Source organism: Temnothorax nylanderi, unplaced genomic scaffold (genome assembly GCF_030848795.1).
Source record: "Temnothorax nylanderi isolate EJ_2023f unplaced genomic scaffold, tnyl_v1.0 TNYL_tig0056_pilon, whole genome shotgun sequence".
NCBI classification, from domain to species: domain Eukaryota; kingdom Metazoa; phylum Arthropoda; class Insecta; order Hymenoptera; family Formicidae; genus Temnothorax; species Temnothorax nylanderi.
Window position 1 is genome coordinate 1 of NW_027249118.1, and position 17,796 is coordinate 17,796.

At 36.8% G+C, this 17,796-nt stretch overlaps 3 protein-coding genes and 1 pseudogene across 9 annotated transcripts; 1 reads left to right on the forward strand and 3 right to left on the reverse strand.

Annotated features, from left to right (window-relative positions):
• Nucleotides 1-3: 3 nt before the first annotated feature.
• Nucleotides 4-4,454, reverse strand: LOC139773066 (tyrosine decarboxylase-like; annotated as a pseudogene).
• A 3,107-nt stretch (nucleotides 4,455-7,561) lies between these two features.
• Nucleotides 7,562-14,804, reverse strand: LOC139772985 (MOB kinase activator-like 4). 4 transcript variants are annotated; one of them, XR_011718237.1, is made up of 6 exons: nucleotides 14,551-14,804; nucleotides 13,656-14,029; nucleotides 13,433-13,567; nucleotides 13,206-13,349; nucleotides 8,983-9,231; nucleotides 7,562-8,227 (listed from the first exon to the last, which is right to left on the reverse strand). XR_011718237.1 is itself a non-coding variant. In XM_071707120.1 (5 exons), exons 1-4 carry the CDS (start codon nucleotides 14,608-14,610, stop codon nucleotides 13,253-13,255), a joined length of 666 nt encoding a protein of 221 aa, XP_071563221.1. In that variant the 5' UTR covers nucleotides 14,611-14,804; the 3' UTR covers nucleotides 8,891-9,231; nucleotides 13,206-13,252. The 4 variants fall into 4 exon arrangements, 3 of the variants coding, with proteins under 3 accessions (XP_071563221.1, XP_071563222.1, XP_071563220.1); XM_071707120.1 differs by lacking the exon at nucleotides 7,562-8,227 and having other exon boundaries at nucleotides 8,891-9,231; XM_071707121.1 differs by lacking the exons at nucleotides 7,562-8,227; nucleotides 8,983-9,231 and adding an exon at nucleotides 10,903-12,675.
• On the forward strand, nucleotides 8,582-9,956 carry LOC139772986 (ribonuclease P protein subunit p25-like protein). The gene is made up of 4 exons (XM_071707122.1): nucleotides 8,582-8,865; nucleotides 8,944-9,122; nucleotides 9,185-9,283; nucleotides 9,703-9,956. Exons 1-4 carry the CDS (start codon nucleotides 8,743-8,745, stop codon nucleotides 9,905-9,907), a joined length of 606 nt encoding a protein of 201 aa, XP_071563223.1. The 5' UTR covers nucleotides 8,582-8,742; the 3' UTR covers nucleotides 9,908-9,956.
• Nucleotides 14,805-15,266: 462 nt separating the features above from the next.
• On the reverse strand, nucleotides 15,267-17,788 carry LOC139772983 (uncharacterized). Of its 4 annotated transcripts, none has more exons than XM_071707114.1 (5): nucleotides 17,660-17,788; nucleotides 16,655-16,712; nucleotides 16,465-16,579; nucleotides 15,985-16,351; nucleotides 15,267-15,842 (listed from the first exon to the last, which is right to left on the reverse strand). In XM_071707114.1, exons 2-5 carry the CDS (start codon nucleotides 16,688-16,690, stop codon nucleotides 15,320-15,322), a joined length of 1,041 nt encoding a protein of 346 aa, XP_071563215.1. In that variant the 5' UTR covers nucleotides 16,691-16,712; nucleotides 17,660-17,788; the 3' UTR covers nucleotides 15,267-15,319. The 4 variants fall into 4 exon arrangements, with proteins under 4 accessions (XP_071563215.1, XP_071563218.1, XP_071563214.1 ...); XM_071707117.1 differs by lacking the exon at nucleotides 17,660-17,788 and adding an exon at nucleotides 17,258-17,657; XM_071707113.1 differs by lacking the exon at nucleotides 17,660-17,788 and adding an exon at nucleotides 17,099-17,657.
• Nucleotides 17,789-17,796: the final 8 nt, after the last annotated feature.

Genomic DNA, 17,796 nt, shown 5'->3' on the forward strand with positions numbered 1-17,796 from the left:
GAATCTAGGATCCTTGTTAACGCATGCCTCGAATCTTTTAGCGAGTTTGACGTGATTTCGGATATAGGCTTGCAGCCGGATATCCCGTAACTCCTCATTACAAACCATAGCTTTAATGACGGAATCGCCTGCTCAACGCTATACTCCAATGCCTATAAAACACTCGATTACTTAAACGTACAACTAATGTACTGTTAAACGTCAGTCTTGTGTTGTTTCTTATTTTATGCATTTTCTCTATGAACCAAAATCTTCGCCAATACGTTAATTATAATCAAATTAAATAATATCTAATGCTATAACATATATTGAAAGTTGACGGACAGGACAGAATAAAAATTTACGACAAAGCAAAAAAGATAGCTTTTCCAAAAACTTATGTATCTATATGATCTAAAAATAAATGTTAAAATACTTCTGCTAAATGGATTGACTATATAACCGGTAATCTATAGCGTGTCCGCGTGTGTATGCTGCAGATACAGCGGATCCACGACGAGTGCGCCGGTAAGCTTAAATCGGTCGCGAACCCAGAGGCAGGAGCAATCGAATTTGTCAGTAAAAATTTGTTGGTGTTGGTGTTCAAGGTCGGCGTGTTCAACGCCGGTCATCAGGTATTTCAATTCTGGACAGATGCAAGCGTTTCCGGCATACGCAGCATCCACGTGTAGCCAGATCTGGCGCGCGTGACAAATTTCCGGTTAGAAGAAAATTATACGGTCAATAATAAAACCTCTTTCAAGTGTACACGTATCTTTGCACTCACCCCTGGATATTTTTTACAAACCGGCCCTATTTCCTTAAGATTATCGAACGAACAGCAGGCGGTTGTGCCGAGAGTCGTGAGACGAAAAAGGGAATAGCCTTCAGCTGTGTCACTCTCGATCGCCTATCAATTATTAAATGACCAATATTGAAACCAATATTATAACAAGAAGCGAACGAAAAAGTAATGAAGGTATTTGATGATATTATAAATTTATACATTTTTTATCTTGCAATTTTAGCATGATTAAGTATTACGTATATAATTTGATTACGTTAATTTTTAATATAGAGAGAAAGTTACATAATCGTGTATATGAATGATATTAATTGAATTAATTTAGGTGGATGAGTATGAGGCTTTGGAACCCTCGTGTAACTTGCAGTAATAATGTCTAAAACGCACCTGTCGCAAGGTCTCCCCGCGAAGTACGCTCTTCTCGTCGGGCTCGAGAATACGCAGCTTTACGAAGCATATCATTGCGTCCTTCTCGACGGAACTATGACTTTCCCGGCTGCAATATGCCATCAGCTTGCCGAGCAGCGCGGTCTCGTCCAAGTGTGCATGTGCAGGAGATTCCTTCAGCCTCGCAATTGCTTGTGCCCGAGCGGCCAGCATGCACACGAGAATGCATTCCGATGCTGAACCCTACGTACAGGGTGGTCCACACTAAAGTGTTACAAGCTCTTCTCTTGGGAACTATTAAAGATAGTGACAAAAGTCTTGGTCGTTTTAAATTTCCTTGTGACTCTTTACGGAACAAGTATGGTGCCGTTGTCGAACCCCGTGCAGAACGACAGAGGAGCATCCCCTGTTTCTTTCTTTTTTTTTTTTGTAAGTAAAACCGTATGTTCTTTTTTTTACATGGATTGATTCTCCTTATCTACGTCATTTTGCATGTAAAAATATTTAAGTGAGATAATCGGAAAGCAAATATTTTGTGAGATATTTTATTTTATCCTAATATGTTTTGATAAAAAATATCAAATATTCATATATTTAAATATACACTTTCCAATGATCTTATTGTAACTCTTTCGTGCATAATGCAACGAGAAAGATCAATTCTTGATATATTTTAAAAAGAATTGGTGGGTGTTAATTTTTTTTCGAACATGTCAAAGATTCCAGATCTCTTTGGGGAAAGACTAGAATTCTATCAATTATATAGAAAATTAAAGTGCCTATTTCCAAAAATTGAAATTGGAGGTGTGATGTGGATGTAGAGATGATGGTTTGGGATGATTTATATTATTCATTTTAAATATTCGTATAATCTTTCAAACCTGTATAACACCTCCGCCTTTGCTGCCTTCGCTAAAGTATAAGAAATCCGTAGGCAGTCCGATCGCCTTGCCTATAATTCAGAAAAATGACGCATCACTCTGTAAATCAATCGTTCGCAAAATTCAATCATTCTGATGAAATATAACGGAATTACCGAACCAATCGCAGACTATCGTTTCCAGTTCTGTGCAAGCGGGACTGGCCGCCTAAAACAAATAAGATTCCATTTTGGGTGGCGATCAAGTAATAATTGCACGCGATGATCCGTCAGGCGGATTTGACATGGGATCAAAATTATGGCCGTTTCCGATGTCGGTGGGAAAAATCGAGGTGCCTTCGAAGCGCCATTCTATCGTCGCGTTAAACTGCGATTTCTCTAATTATAGTTTTTTTTTTACATAGTACTCACTTATAGCTTCTTAGACTGCTGAGAAGATTTTTCACTCACCCAAGAAAATCCAATGCAGCCTATCGCATCAGATAACATATCACCAAGAATAGAGGGAAAAGAATTTCCGGCCGGGAAGTAGGCGTGGAACCTTGGATGCTGCCAATGCGTGATCTGGAAGAAGGTTCATCTGGCTGGTAGAAGCCACTTTTCCTCACAGCCGATACAGCTCCTCTCACGCTATTTTGAAATACTTTTAATATGAAAAGAGTAATTATCTAATTTCAATTCCAATTATTTAACAAATTCGATAGAATTGGTAATATAAAAGAAATCGTTTAATTCGGTTTTGTAAGAGATTTTAATCGAGACGCGGAGCATCGCAATAATTCACCAAACATTTCTGACATTATCTCGCAATCTCGCAAATACTCACGCCCGGCATAATCTTCGATTCCACGTCCTTCATGATCTCATCCCAGGATTCCGGATCATTCGGCGGTCCCGATGGCAGCAGAGGCCTGAGGTAGCCGGGACCGACATCCGGTGTGACCCTCCTGGTATGGATATTGCTCATGAACTCGCAGATGTAGTCCACCATCTCCTTGCCGCGTACGCGGAATTCTTCGATGTCCATGGTACCTTATTACAAGTTCGGTTACCTTCGCTGAATTGAAGATTGACGATATAAAAATTCCTGCTTCTCGCGAAACCATATAAATAAATTTCATATTTTTTCGAGATATTTTCTTTAAATATTCTCGTTTCTTTTTGGCATGCTTATCGATATAATATTCTAATATTCTGTCGCAAATCTTTACGATGATTTTTTTATTGATTTCTTCTCTTTAACTGCAATATTGCGTCCGATTTTTCATCGGTGTCTTTAATGAATTTAAAATAATATATTATAATATATAATAAATTTACGTTTATATTTATTCTCTTATCTGTTTCAATTATTTGTCAAGTCATGTTTCCCTAAATCTTCATACATTTGTCATACATTGTATATATCTTTCATATTTATTTCTCAAATATCTCTCAAATTTATTAAAATTAAAATTCTGTACGCTTATAATTTTTTATTAAGTGATTGATTTGTCTCTAACAACAACATCGTTGCAGACAAAAGATAACGTTGCGTTATAACTTGCTCTGCGGCGATATCGATTACATCTTGATGTTTATTTTAACATTTGTTCCATAAACTTGTTTTTACAAGTAACTATATATAAACATGTTTTAACAATTCTATGCTGTTCCCTATGGTTCCCTATGGCGTTATATTTTTCACAAACATGAATTTTCCTTTGCGGCTGATGCATAAATATTTTATTGTTAATACTTCCTTACAAATAAGCATTTGTAAATTAATTAATCACACCATGATTTTCACGGCACTCTTTACTTACACCATATACCCAATATACTTTTACGATTCTTATTCTCTTTATAAAATAGAACCTTTTATCGCAAACGAATTTATAGATTTAAGATGCCGAATTTGATCTACTTTGAACCTTGTTTGATCACTTAAGCGACCCTATATGAAGAAGCTAGCTTGACACCCCCGAATTTTACACATTCACACATATCATAGTGATAATTGACCTACTAATCTCAGACGGAAGGCAATTCGATTGATACCTTTGCACAACGTATTTAAGGCGACTTGCAATTTCGCGACTGTCACTTTCGCGCGGCACTGGTACTTAATTTCAATTTCGCAAAATTCGCGGCTGCCCCGGACAAACGCCTTTTGTATTCTCCTACCTGTTGCTGGCAACGGTGACGTGATGATACGGCGTGATAGAATCGGGGATGCACACGCCGACTCGAGCTTACGTCGCCGGATCGGATGACGACTGAACTGAACTGAACAATCCGGGGCAGTTTGCCATCCACCGCGGATATATGTCGGGGGCTTCCAGGGCGCAAAATTCCATCGGCGAGTCCTGCGCAAACGCATATCCTTCTTCGGCAGGACTTCTTCTCGCCAATTCGCGAAAAGACGCGCGTCGCACACCGGCTTCCCCGCACACCCACCACAATACAGCCGCATACGTGCTTGTATATACGGGCATCTCGAGCTCGATCAAAGATCATGGGGTCAAGTTATCCCTCCAAAGGAATTTTTAAACGAAAATTACGCGAATTGACTTGCAAATTACAGATCCACGTGCGCGCTAAGAAAAGGAAATATGGACTTCCTTTGATGTTGCATGAAATGTTTTGCAACGATTATTTCGCCAAAGAAAGCGAATGACAGGAAGTGATATTTAATTACTTTTCAATTTCTTACCCTATAGTCAGAAATTATACTTTTCTGATACATGCTGGAGCAATTTATTTTGTATATTGATTGCGCAAAATATATTACTCTAATTTGAATTTTCCCTCGGTGCAAAAGAAGATTATTATTATTTAAAGTTAGGTTTATTTAGTATCTGGTATTTATTCTCATAAGTTTTGCAAAATAGCATGTAAAACTAAAAAGATGAAAATCGGAGTAGATCGGTATTACCTATAGGAAGACACGGGACAACTTTTAGCAAGGAGAGAGATCTTCTATGACGTGATAGACTTGGAAATATTTATACAATTATTTGAATACTCCAGCTTCTTTCTATCTTTGCCAGAAATTTTTTAAAAATCGACGATGGGGACCTACTGTTAAAGTATTCGATACAGAATGGCCTTTTGAATGAATCTTTCAGCCGATCTAAAACCGCTTTCTCTGACCAGAAAAATCAAGAAGCTCGTCATTTATTTTTCTTCTTGCAACTCTTCCAATTTTTAACGTTATAATATATTCATAGCTAAGTTTTAAATTAAAAATCTACTAGAATAAAGTTACTTGACTGAAAAATATGTTTCGTTCTTCATTTGCCTCCTAGAATAGTTTGAGAACGGCCATTATATAATCTTTGCTCGTTAATTACTCAGAAATTGCTTCGACATCTTCATTGAGGGAGGGAAAAAAGTCGATTCTTTCGAAATCGACCGCGGAATCCGCGGTTAAAAGGACATCCGGTGATTCGAGACACCCCGTACAGATGCCTCATTCACTCGAGTAAATTGGATGCTGGCGTTCTCGCGGTTTATTACAATGGAAAAAGGAGGGGTACGTAGGCATCATTAAGAGGGTGCCAGCCACAGAAGGCGCCCGTTGATTCTCGCCGAGAGGGAACGCTCGGGGATGCTGAGAACGAGATGGAAATCCTTGACCTCTCTTTCCTCCTCCGCATTAAAGAATCGACGACGACGACGGCGGCCCCGGATATCGCTCTACCTTTCGATCGTGGGAAGGAGGAGGCGGCGAGAATCATCATCGAGATAAGATCCCTCATGTTCTTTACCGCTGAAATTAGCTGCCGCGATGATGGCGGCATTCGCCGGGTCAATTTGCGTAATAATTATAGCTCGGGGGAAAGTCAGGCGGCTCGAGCGTTAATCTAAAAGCGTTATGGAATATTCGTCGATTATGATGGAACGATCCGTAATGCGTCACGATATTGATAGCAACGGAATTGATATAAATGCCGTATATTTCGGTATTGCCGGTAACGATCGCACTCTCGTAACGCGGTAATTGAATTGTCGAATGTTGGAGAGATGTATTTTTAAAAAACCTACCCTTATTTTTTCGTTCTCTTTTCTTTCCTTTTCTGAAGATTCCATCTCTCTCCAGAAAGAGAGAGCCACGATATCGAAGAACTTCAGGACGAAACTTGATAAAACTGTGAAGAAATATTTATTGCGCTATAAATTAATATATTTTCATTTTTACGAAAAAAAATTTGTGCGATTCTGAATATAGAATAATTTCGATTCTTCGAAAATTTAATTCCGCGAAATCACGCCTTTTTGACGCGGAACGATTAATTGCATTGAGTAAGTACCTACGCCTTAAGGTATACGTCTCTATTTAGGTCATCAATTAGAGCGAATTCTGGTTAATTAAATGTTCTTTGTTCCGCGTTTAATACTACGCGGCATTTCAATTTAGAAAGGGACGATCATTAACTCTCGAAATTAATTAACTCGGGACTGTCATCGCGGCTCATTCCGCGAAATGAACATGCGAACCAGACGCAGAAGCAATCTGTTTAAGATAAGCCTAACGCGCGTCACGCGTTAATTAAATAATAAGTTAAAAAGCGAGCGTTTCCCTTGTTTATCGTTTCATCATTGGTTTCGTTTTATCATTCTCGAGACCGGCGGAGACTCATCGCGATTCCACGCGAGATGCGTCGCGTCCCGACGCATATAATTTCAACGGAACAAAGGGCACGCGTGATGCGTCACACGGAGGGACAGCTTGCTCCCGGCGCGGCGCGACGGGGGGTACAACGAACCCCACAGGGCTGGTGATCGCGGGCCAACGGCAGATAGTCGGTCCTTGCGCTCTCACGCCTTTTAGGGATAAAAACGTTCATAATGCCGGAATGCGGGAGCGAACGGGGGTGCTTAATAATGCAATATGGCGTCGGGGCGTCGCGACGCTATGCGTGCTATGCCGCGCATACCGCTACCATATACGCCTACACTTCGAACCCTCTTGCGCCCCCGCATTGTCCCCCCCCCTCTCCCCCCTCACCTTGCCACCGTGGTTTCCTTCGCGGGAACGAGGCCGATCCTTCGCGTATATCGCCCGGCAATCGAATGTTGATTGGAAAATATTGATGGGACTTTCCATCCGGTATCCGCAGCCGGCGATCTCTTCTTCCTCTCGTTCTCCGCCTTCGACGTCGGATAGGATGCTTTTTCCATTGCGGTACGCTTTGGAATTTCAGTGAAATATATATATATCTATATCTATATCCATATATCTTGAAGCCAAGACTTTCAACGGACGCCATCCTGGTACCGTCGATATTAATTGACGCGGATCGTGCCCGAGCAATATTGAAGCGATGAGCCGGAGGACAGTACCTAATATTAATGAAGGGTCTGATACAGATACTGAGAAATAACGCCACTTTAAATGAAGATCACTAATTTTCTGTTATTAACACCACACCGTGCTGGTGAACGTAATAATAACTTTTATATATGTATAGAATTCAATTATGTTTCTAACTCTTCCACATCAAATAAAGTTTTGGGAAGATATATTTTACAATTCTAAGTTGTTTTTATTTCTGTATTAATATGTAGCCTAGTTTATATTACATAAAATATAATTAATTTCGGTAACTGCGATACTTTGCTTGGAGAACATCTCTCTTGAATATTCAACGATTAACAAGTACATTTTGGATCTTAATTTGTCCTATTTGTGACAGAAACTTAACTTAATAATAGAAGTATGTTATTCTTATAAACAAAAATCAATTTTACGATAAATCTTTATATTATATTACCAGATATACGCCGATCTGTTTTAATTCAATGATTATATTGTATAATTATATTGTGGATGCATTGGACATATCGCATAATTATATATATCCATCGTAAATATGCTTTTCTCAATCAAAATTAATTATTAGATGTGAATATGTTTGTGGAATGTGTTTCGGAGACAGATTCGAACGTTCTCCGATCTGTATCTTCACCCTTGCCTGCGTGAGAGTCCCGGATAAACGTCACAATCGGCGAAATATTTCTGCGTACGACTATACAAGGTCGTTCCAAGTTCCATGAATGGTTCCATCGAATGGCACGCCAACGAAACGGCGATGCTTGTGACTGAACCCATGACCTACTGGCAGAGAGAGACGTGGTGTCTAAACGCCGCCGCGCTGCTCGCTTCGATTTCCAGAACAGCTCAACTATTTCTGAAATTACACCCTCTAACATTATGCTGACCTTATTGACAAAAAGAAGACCCCCCCCCCTCGCCTAAGGGTCATCCCAAAATCTATTTTAAGTCGAAATGATGCACTTCGTTATTGCATCATCGCGATATTTTAAATAATACAAAAAATTTTATATGTGAAAGCTTACGTCATTTCGTAATTAAACGGACGGTATTTTCCACGGACAGTTTTTGTCTTATTCTTTGATATTAAATATTACAATAATAATTAAAAGTCCAATTAAAATCCTTTGAAAATGCATAATAAAGCTCGATGACATTAAATTGCTAAATAAAAATTGCTAAATAAATTACTGAATCGATGAATATAATTCAGCCCATTCAGCCATTTGCAATGACTCGTTCTTTTCAATTAATTAGTCAATTATCTTGCAATGATTTATAAATGAAGCAGGATCTTAAAGTGTAAAAAATATAACAATATATAATGAATAAAGTTGTATGAAAATGACCTTTATTCTATGTAAATTTTAGATGGGAAGATCGAAATTGAAGAAGAAGCTACAGCAAAAAAAACCGATAGCAAAAGAAACCGAAGAGTCGACAAGTACGAAGGTGCCAATAGATAATTTACCAGAAAAATTTCTCTGGATGCACGTGAGTACACTCGAATCTTTCAGAATTATGGAATGTTATTCGATTTTTTTTATTCACGAAATATGTCTACACTGAAAGGTGAAGAGCGGTACAAAAATCAGAAACGTTCTTGCTTACGCGCTGAAGGAATTTCCCAGTTATAACAGCATCGTCTGGACCGGAATCGGACATGGGATTATGAAAGTCATTTCTTGCGCGGAAATCTTCAAGAGGAAACACGAGGGCCTTCATCAAGTGACAAAGTTGCGTTATGTCAGGTAAGTTTGCCAAAACAGACGTCAATGGGTGCAGTCGTGGTTCAATTGCCATCTGTTTTTAGTTCAGAAAAATCCAAGGAGGACACAGCCACCGAAACTCATCGGATACCTGAAATTCATATTTTACTGACTAAGGATATTAAGGATACAACTCAACTTGGGTGAGATTTCTTAATTGAATCTCATATTATCCTCTATAAAGATTGAAAAAAATTACACATAATATTGATTATAGTTTAATTCGCCTGAAGATGTAATCATTTATTTTGATATTTCAAAAGAGTTGAGAAAGTTTAATTTCATAGAATATTTTTATCGATACTTATATAAATTCAAATACTTTTTATTGACTAAGAGTATTAAAGATAGCAAAATAACCCATGGTGGCAAAACGTGGGTGAGATTTATTTAATTAAGACAAAAATATTGTTTGCAGAATATTTTTTATCTTTAACATGCATTGCTAATATTTTTGTTATAATTGAATAATTAAAATTACAGCCTTCTAAAAGTCTTTCTTCGCGATACACAGTTGCGTGTATGACAAAAAAAATATACATATATAGTTATATTTCGTTAGATATCAAGCGCCTGGCGATTGCGGGAAATTCCCGAAGAAGGAAGATGCAACGGGGTCAAAGACAAACACTACAACAGAAAGCACTGATAATATGCCTTGCATCGACAAGCAATCCTCGACAATGGAAAAAAGTGGAAAAAGAAAAAATATAAACAAGCTGAAGAAAAAGGCGGAACCACCTTTGAAGAAAAATAAAGTATCTTGATTAGTAATTAAATTAATATAATTAAAGTATTTTTAACTTCGTTATTCTATATTCTAGCTTCGAATATTTCTATCATTTGTTTCTGTTCTTTTTCTCTCCAAAATCTGAGCATGCTTCACTTTGTGAGTATAGAAAATGTGACAAAGTGCAACTAAAAGAACAGTCAAACTTACTTTTAGATATTGTTCCATAATAGTTGAAATAACACAAGTCTTGTATAGAAAGTTTATTTCTTTATCATTACACAGACAATTTTCACGAGAACAGTCACACGTCATATATATGTATATATATTCCTGCTGCGTAAAGAATCTCTCGTCACAGTATTCATCGCGATATTCATTAATACATTAAACTCGAATTTTTGTACTTACAAGTTTTATATACAGTGTTACAATATTCTTCCCATCGCGTTGAATACGAAAAGAAACAATCTCGCAATACGCGATATCCCAGTGTTGCTTGTCGCTCGATAGAATCTCGTTACGAGAAACATGTAGGGCAGTACTAACTCTCGCGTAGCAACTTGCACCAATACATGTCGAATATGAATTGTTCTGTCTTCCAACGTATGATAAAAAAAATCACGCGATCGCGAAGGCGTGAAAACACCATTTTTGTAAAATGAGAATTACAATGAACATTGTATCGCAAAGCAATGCCATCATCGTAACAATCTATTTCTCAGATTTAAGAAAATCATCTTTCGTGCTATTATTTATTTTAAAAAACGACGCTCGTATTCGCGCTATAATTTTATAGCGATATCTTATTATATAGATTTGAAAACCCACAAATGGGCGAATTGATAAGGCGCCCAACCATTCTTCTACATTTTATTTCTTTTATCATACGACTTAGCTTTATATTCCAAATATATGGAACAAGTAACCTGCTCAAGATTCACCGTAAATTATTTACCGTAAATTTTCGAGAACAGGATAGGAAAGCAACCTTCATATTGCTATATGGAATAAATGTATATGCATTATAAATAACAGTGCTATACCATATTTATCGCGCTACGTCTCTCGCTCAAAACAATACATTTTATAAAGATCAATTACGTGATGACGATTATTATGGTCACTCTAGACTAACACGATGCTCGTATAATAATGTGTAAAATTCTACAATCGTTTATATAAATTCGCAATCTCCTTCTGGTTATGCAAATCGGCAACAAACATACGAGGTGTGATTTCCACCTTAGTAGGAATTTCTGTATAACTGGATCGTATCTTACCTCGCGTCGTTTTGAGATATAAAGATCACCTCTCAAAGCTAGATCTATTATTTTATCAAAGATAGAATAAAAGTAATTACATAATTAGTATTCTTAATGCAATGCAAGCTATTTTACAAGTAAATTAACGATACATAAAATTATAGAATTTTAATAGAATTTTAATAAAAGTGATCCGATAGAATTTGGTCTGTACGTATTCCGAAATTTATGAACAATTATTCACACAGCTAAATGTAAGATACATAAATGAGTTATATATTTTCCCATTACACATATCTAGTGTATAGAGACAGAGAGACACAGTCTATTATTTTTACAAAAAGGTGTTTCCAAAAGGTAAAGCATCATATAGAGATGTAAGAGACAATCTTGCTGATGTCTAGTAACTTCAATAGCGTAAGATAAAAAGTTCAAGACATCGTATTCTCTCTTCTTTCTTTTTCTTATTTTGTACATATGTTATTTGTGGCTTTATAAAAATCTTGTCGCTTTATAAAAATAAAATTCTGAGACTCGCAGCCTGAGCTTTCTAATTTTCATATTCCAAGCCATATCCATTTGTATGTTATATATTCGACATCATCCTTATCACTGCTTGAACCGGCTTTTCTACATTTATACTTTAGAGTGATTTAACAAAGAGTGATAGAGTGATATAACATACAAATGGATATGGCTTGGAATATGAAAATTAGAAGACTCGGGCTGTGCGAGCCTCAGAATATTATTTTTATAAAGCAATAAATAAACCACAAATAACATATGTAGATTTGTGGCTTACAATTAATTTTAGAAATAATTACAAAATGTAGATAGATGTAGTGGCATCGACAACTAAATAATTAATAACTTCAATTAAAGCAAGGCTCGTAATTAGATACGCATTTTGAGCCCATTTTTGAAGCAACGCACTATCGCCTTATTGTCGCTCGAGGCTCGACGGCTAATCCACCGAACGCGCGTGTGACACCGTACCTCTAGAACGTCCCTCTATGAGAAGTAGGGATCGTACTTTCGACCAATCGTCAAACATTTTCCTTGCTAAATAATTTTTATTTTTATATTAAATTAATCACTAATTTTCTATTATTGTATTATATGTGTAATCTGTTATATATATATTATGCGTATATATGTGTAATTTAAATATATGTAATATGTATATGTAATACATTTATTTGATTTCATTATTGATTACAAATATAATACATTAATATTCTAATAGAAAAACAATTATTAAAAATTTATTACTATTCTTATTATTATATTTAATTTTATAACTTACTAATTTTTTATAAATAAAAATTATATAGCAAAGAAAATGTTTTAATGACAGTTTCGCAGAAGATCCCTGTCTCATATAGGAAGTTGAGGGCACGGCGTCACGTGCGCGATCGGCAGCTTGACCGCCGAACATCGAACGGCAGTGGGGGGGGGGGGGGGATAGGAGGCGTCGCCCCAAGATTCGGCTCGAAAAGGGCATCTATTTCCGAGCATTGGTTTAAAAGGTTGCACAGATCTTAAACATCAAAAGAATGAATAAATACAAGAGTTGTGCTCATCAAACACGAAAAATACTCTGTTTACAGCAATAATTGCACAGCTATTAATGAAACATTCACTGAGGAAAAATTCTGTTTAATAAGGTACCGAGCAAAGATAAGAATATGTCTTTATCGAATCGATCTTTGAAATTTGTCAGTTATCAAGAAAATATACTTCAGTAAAAGCTAATAAAGCAAGTATCTTGGAAATCCATACATTTAAATTCAAAAGTTAATTAAATTTTCGATATTAACTTATCCCATGTAATTACTCGATATTAAAACACGATTTGGAAAAAGTAACGTAAACTCTGTGATGCGTATTTTTAAATGCAACGTTTTTTTGTGACATATCTTCATATTTTTTATCTATTAAAGACAGACACTGTAACACATTTACATTTAAATAAGAGCGAATTTACTGACTCCTTTCAAAGATCTTTATTATGTCAATCACGAAATATCAGACTAATGCGTGAATATGGGTACTTTTTTCTTTTCTTACTAAATCTGACAATTCGACTTTGGACAATACGATCGCAATGTTAGATCCTATGCTTCGCTTTCCGTTGCGCCTTCACCTTCCATAATAGGTACTATCAAGTTGTCCTTTGACATCAGATTATATTTTGTCACAAACGCCGTAAACCTATAACAATAGAAATCGATATAGTTCCTTTTGTAATACAATAAACGTCAAAAGTACCCATATATGCCGATCGCATTCATTACCTGCGGCAAAGGAAAGTCTCGTTTTCAAATTCATCGAATATTGTCCTATGATGAAAGTATGCGTGAGAGAAGATTCTGTAAACCCTACGGCAGACGGAGCCGAGTTTCGCTACAGAAGATTCTTTGATGCTGATTCTGAAATGCAATTTTACCACAGGAAGATTTAGCCACACGCACTACGACATAAATATGACAAATGACAAACGAGACGTGAAAGGGTTACCTGCTGGGGAAATATTTGTTGCTGTTAAGTAGACACGCCGCTCCGTCCAGCGTGTGTCGAGTGTAATCGATCGCGGGACATTCTTTGGGAGTTTTATGCGCCGCGCATAAAAATATCCACTGCTCCGTGGCTGTCATCTGCGTGCAAGTCTCCGGATGACATTCCTCTTGCAATCTAACTGCCAGACCATTGAGCTCCATACAGAACTGCCTGAGATGTTCGTACTTCCACACTCCTTCGTCGTTGGCCTCCGGCATGTTGAGTATCAAATCAATATTAGACGGATCTCTTCTGATCATTTGTTGAATATACTGCTGCACTGCCAGTGTGCTATCCATCTCTTCGAACGGCTCATCCGGCCATCTGCTAAAATCCTATAGAGCGAGAAATAAAACCTTGATCGTGAGCTTTATAAAAATAGTTAAAATCTACGTCAGCATCCTTGTAAACAATCGATCTCTTCCTACTATATAGCTCATCATAATATAAAAATAGATCCAATATAACGTATAAAACGCAGGATTCTCTGCGTATTTTATCATAATGTTGAATAATCAATAAAAACCACTGAGAGATAATTTACTGTGTACATAAGCATGCAGTATTTTAGATGAGGATATAAATAAGTCATCTGTCAAATATTCCACGCTTCGGTGAAGGTGAGGGAACTGCAAAACGTTGTGAAACCGGACGATGCTAGGAATTCAGGGAAACGTTCTTGAAGTGTAACACTGTAAACAGTGTCCCCGTTTGTCCCGGATTCATTGATTTTCGTCGGAGAAGTGTCAAACGGAGGAGGAAGTAACGGGAAATCTCCGGGGGCACTATCGGGCGGTTCCTGTCGCTCGGGGCGCGGGTGCAACGCTTCCTTAACGAAATTAACGGCGTTAATAACCTCTGCTTTCGTCCCGGGCCTGTTTCTCCGTAGGATCGTGGGTCCGTCCGCCATCTTCATCTTGACAGTTGTTGCACTCGAATGACCGATGCGTGGCACGCACGAATGCCGTGGAGACGGTCACTTCGTCGCCGAGGTCCCCGTCGATGTCGATCAGATACACTAGCGAGCAAACAATTCGCCCTACCCCGATGATGCCCGATGACGAGACGAGCAGTCTCCTTACCCCTACTGTTCCGTGTTCCGCCGGTTCCGCGGTGAAGTGACGCATGCGCGTGCTTACCGCTGAGGCGTAAAATTAAGAAAAGGAAAATAAATGAATATTATATATACTTTAAAAATATATTATATATCGCATCTCGGCCCTGTGACGTGCGCGCTTTCGGGATTCACGGTTCACAAAATCTGTTATTGATACAGTAATAATAGAATCTTGTACATAAATAAACAAATAATTCATACAAAATAAAGATAAAAAATATGATAAGTAAAACTGGCCTTCCAACAGTCCTACTAAAAACAGAAAATCAGTTAAACTGTAATTAATGTTGGTTAATATTTATAGAAAAGATATTAAAATGCATTGTTTAAAATGGGAGACCCTGTGCGTATATATACTATATCTATGCATACAACATGATTAGTAAATTCTAATACTACAAATTCCATTTTTGCCATTTTACAGATATGCATGAAAAACAGACGAGAGTTAGAAATAAATTTTTCATTCAGATTATATTTTAGTAAAAATATAATTTCAGGTACATCTCTACGAGTCATTATTTTCTGCCGCGCATGATTCACGTTCGTCCAAGTCATCGATATACTTTTTCGTCACTATACATTTCGTCATGTGACAATTGCATGGAACATCGTGCTCCACTTCCTCCACATCCAACAAACTCAGTTCCATATTGTAACGCCTCGGATGTGATTCGTTTCTTTTGAATTCTAATTTGAAGGCGACAGGTTCGTTCCTCGTCACTTCTATGTCCTCGGGCAGAACAACCGCGGTATGCTTCCAATGTGTCGCCTCGTCGTGAGGGCCCGTGGACAGTTCCGAACCGTCTGGAAATTCGACCGCAAACCAGATGCACATCCCTTGGAATCTCCCATCCTTTTCGCATACCGACACATAATCCTCTCCGCCCAGCAGATCTATCTCTTCCACGGAGACGCACTTCAAATCTAGCCAAGCGAGCAATTTGCCTTCCGCCAAAAGATCATCTTGATTTAGAAGCAGGATTTCCGGCTTCAAGGACTTCATTTTTCTGTACTCTTTTCCAATGCAACTAAATAAAAATTGAACACACTGTAGAATATAAATATCATATTTGCGATAATTAAAAGAGAATTAACAATGAAAGTAAATGCTTCAACATAATTCTTTAAGTAGCAGTATCCTACTTTTGTTCTTTAAAATAATATAATTACCTCATACTGACTCCGCACACGTTATTCCAAAACTCATACATGGAGGGTAATTGGCACGGCGAGGCGTATAATTTTGCAACGGATGGGAATAACAAACCGTCCTCGTGTAAGAAATTATCCCTAGCAAAAAGCACAGAATCTAACATTCCTTCGTGTACCAAATGAAAACCCATCCATTCTGAAACAATTACATCCACTTTCTCCAAACTGTCTGGACGAATGTCCTCCACTTTACTGTGAATTACTTCAACTTTGTCCTGCATGTTATTTTCAATCGAAACTTGTTCGATACTCTTCGCTAACATACTTGCTTCCACCGCGTAAACTTTTTTTGCACCAACCTGGGCACAAAAAATTGATAATATTCCTACAAAAGAGAAATATGATCAAAATATGTAATATTATATTTTAATACATACTATATGTATACACGTGTCTCTTGAATATGTTGAAAAATTTTAAATAAGCTAATTGTTATACCTGAGCCAGCACCAACGTCCATTACTATTTTGCCCTGAAACTTCTCTCTCGAATTAAAAATAGCAGTTTTATATGCTAAGACACGTGTTTTATCGCTTAGCATTAATTGGTGGATCTAAAAATAAAATTTAATTTAATAAAATGTACAATAATATGTAATAAAAATTATATACATATATATTTCACTTACATCGAGTTCTTCATAGCTTTTGAAGTATTGATCCATTGTTCACATGCAGAAAGTGTGACTAAAAATGTAAATACTTATGTAAAGTAAAACAATCTATATTTCCTGTTATTTTTAATGAATCGTTTCCTACTTTTTGGACTCTATTTTTTTTTCAAGGCAATTTTCACTGAAAAATATATGAATTGGATATATTTCGATCTCTCTCTTTGACGTCTTTGATCAGGCACCACGTGGATAACACGTGTATAATTCAATCTTTCCGTTTATCTCACTAAATGTCGATTAAGTTCGTATTTGAAGTAATTTTTAGGAAATTAGTATCGTTACTTTATACTCAACAAACAAATACAAAAATAAACATACGAGAAATTTACTTAATAATATATTTTGGATATATAATTGGTGTGAAATATTTGTGTTTATGCTGTACATGAGATTTCTAACCTCTCTTTTAAGTGATACACGCGCAATCTACACTATATACTACAGCGATGTCAGCGATACTAATTAAGATTAGACATATTTGTATGTTTTTATTTATATATTGTAATATTTAATTGTTACAATATTTAGTTCAATGTAATGAAATAAATGTGCACATACGCTTATAAAAAAATATCATGATAATCTCACAAGGATTAACCCTAGAGAGCATTTCTTAATTTTCTCATACGTGAAAGGCCAAGCGGGGTAATAAATTACCCCAAATTTGTACCGCGTGTATAATGTTTCTATTTGTTGTTAGAAAACTTTGTAATAGATAATTTTGTTTGCTCTTTAATAGGGAAGACGATAGTAGTCATCAGTTTCTGGTAGTAAAAAAAAACAGTAAAAAAATTTCGAAAAACAAAACAATGGAAACGAACCTTCCTAAGTCAGGGGCGTAATTTGAATTTCGCGTGGGGTAACGTATTACCCCACAAATGCTCTCTAGGGTTAATATTTCTACACATAATATATTACACTTATAATCTTCAATATCTTAATATCTAGATATCTTAATACCTAGGATTAGGCTTGCTATCACTGATAGACATTAACTCCCCTTTTTCCATCATACGCTTTTTAAATTCCATTTGTTTTTCCGTTTGTTTCCTTTTTCTTTCCAGTCGTAGCATTTCGTTCATAGACAAAGCTGCAGA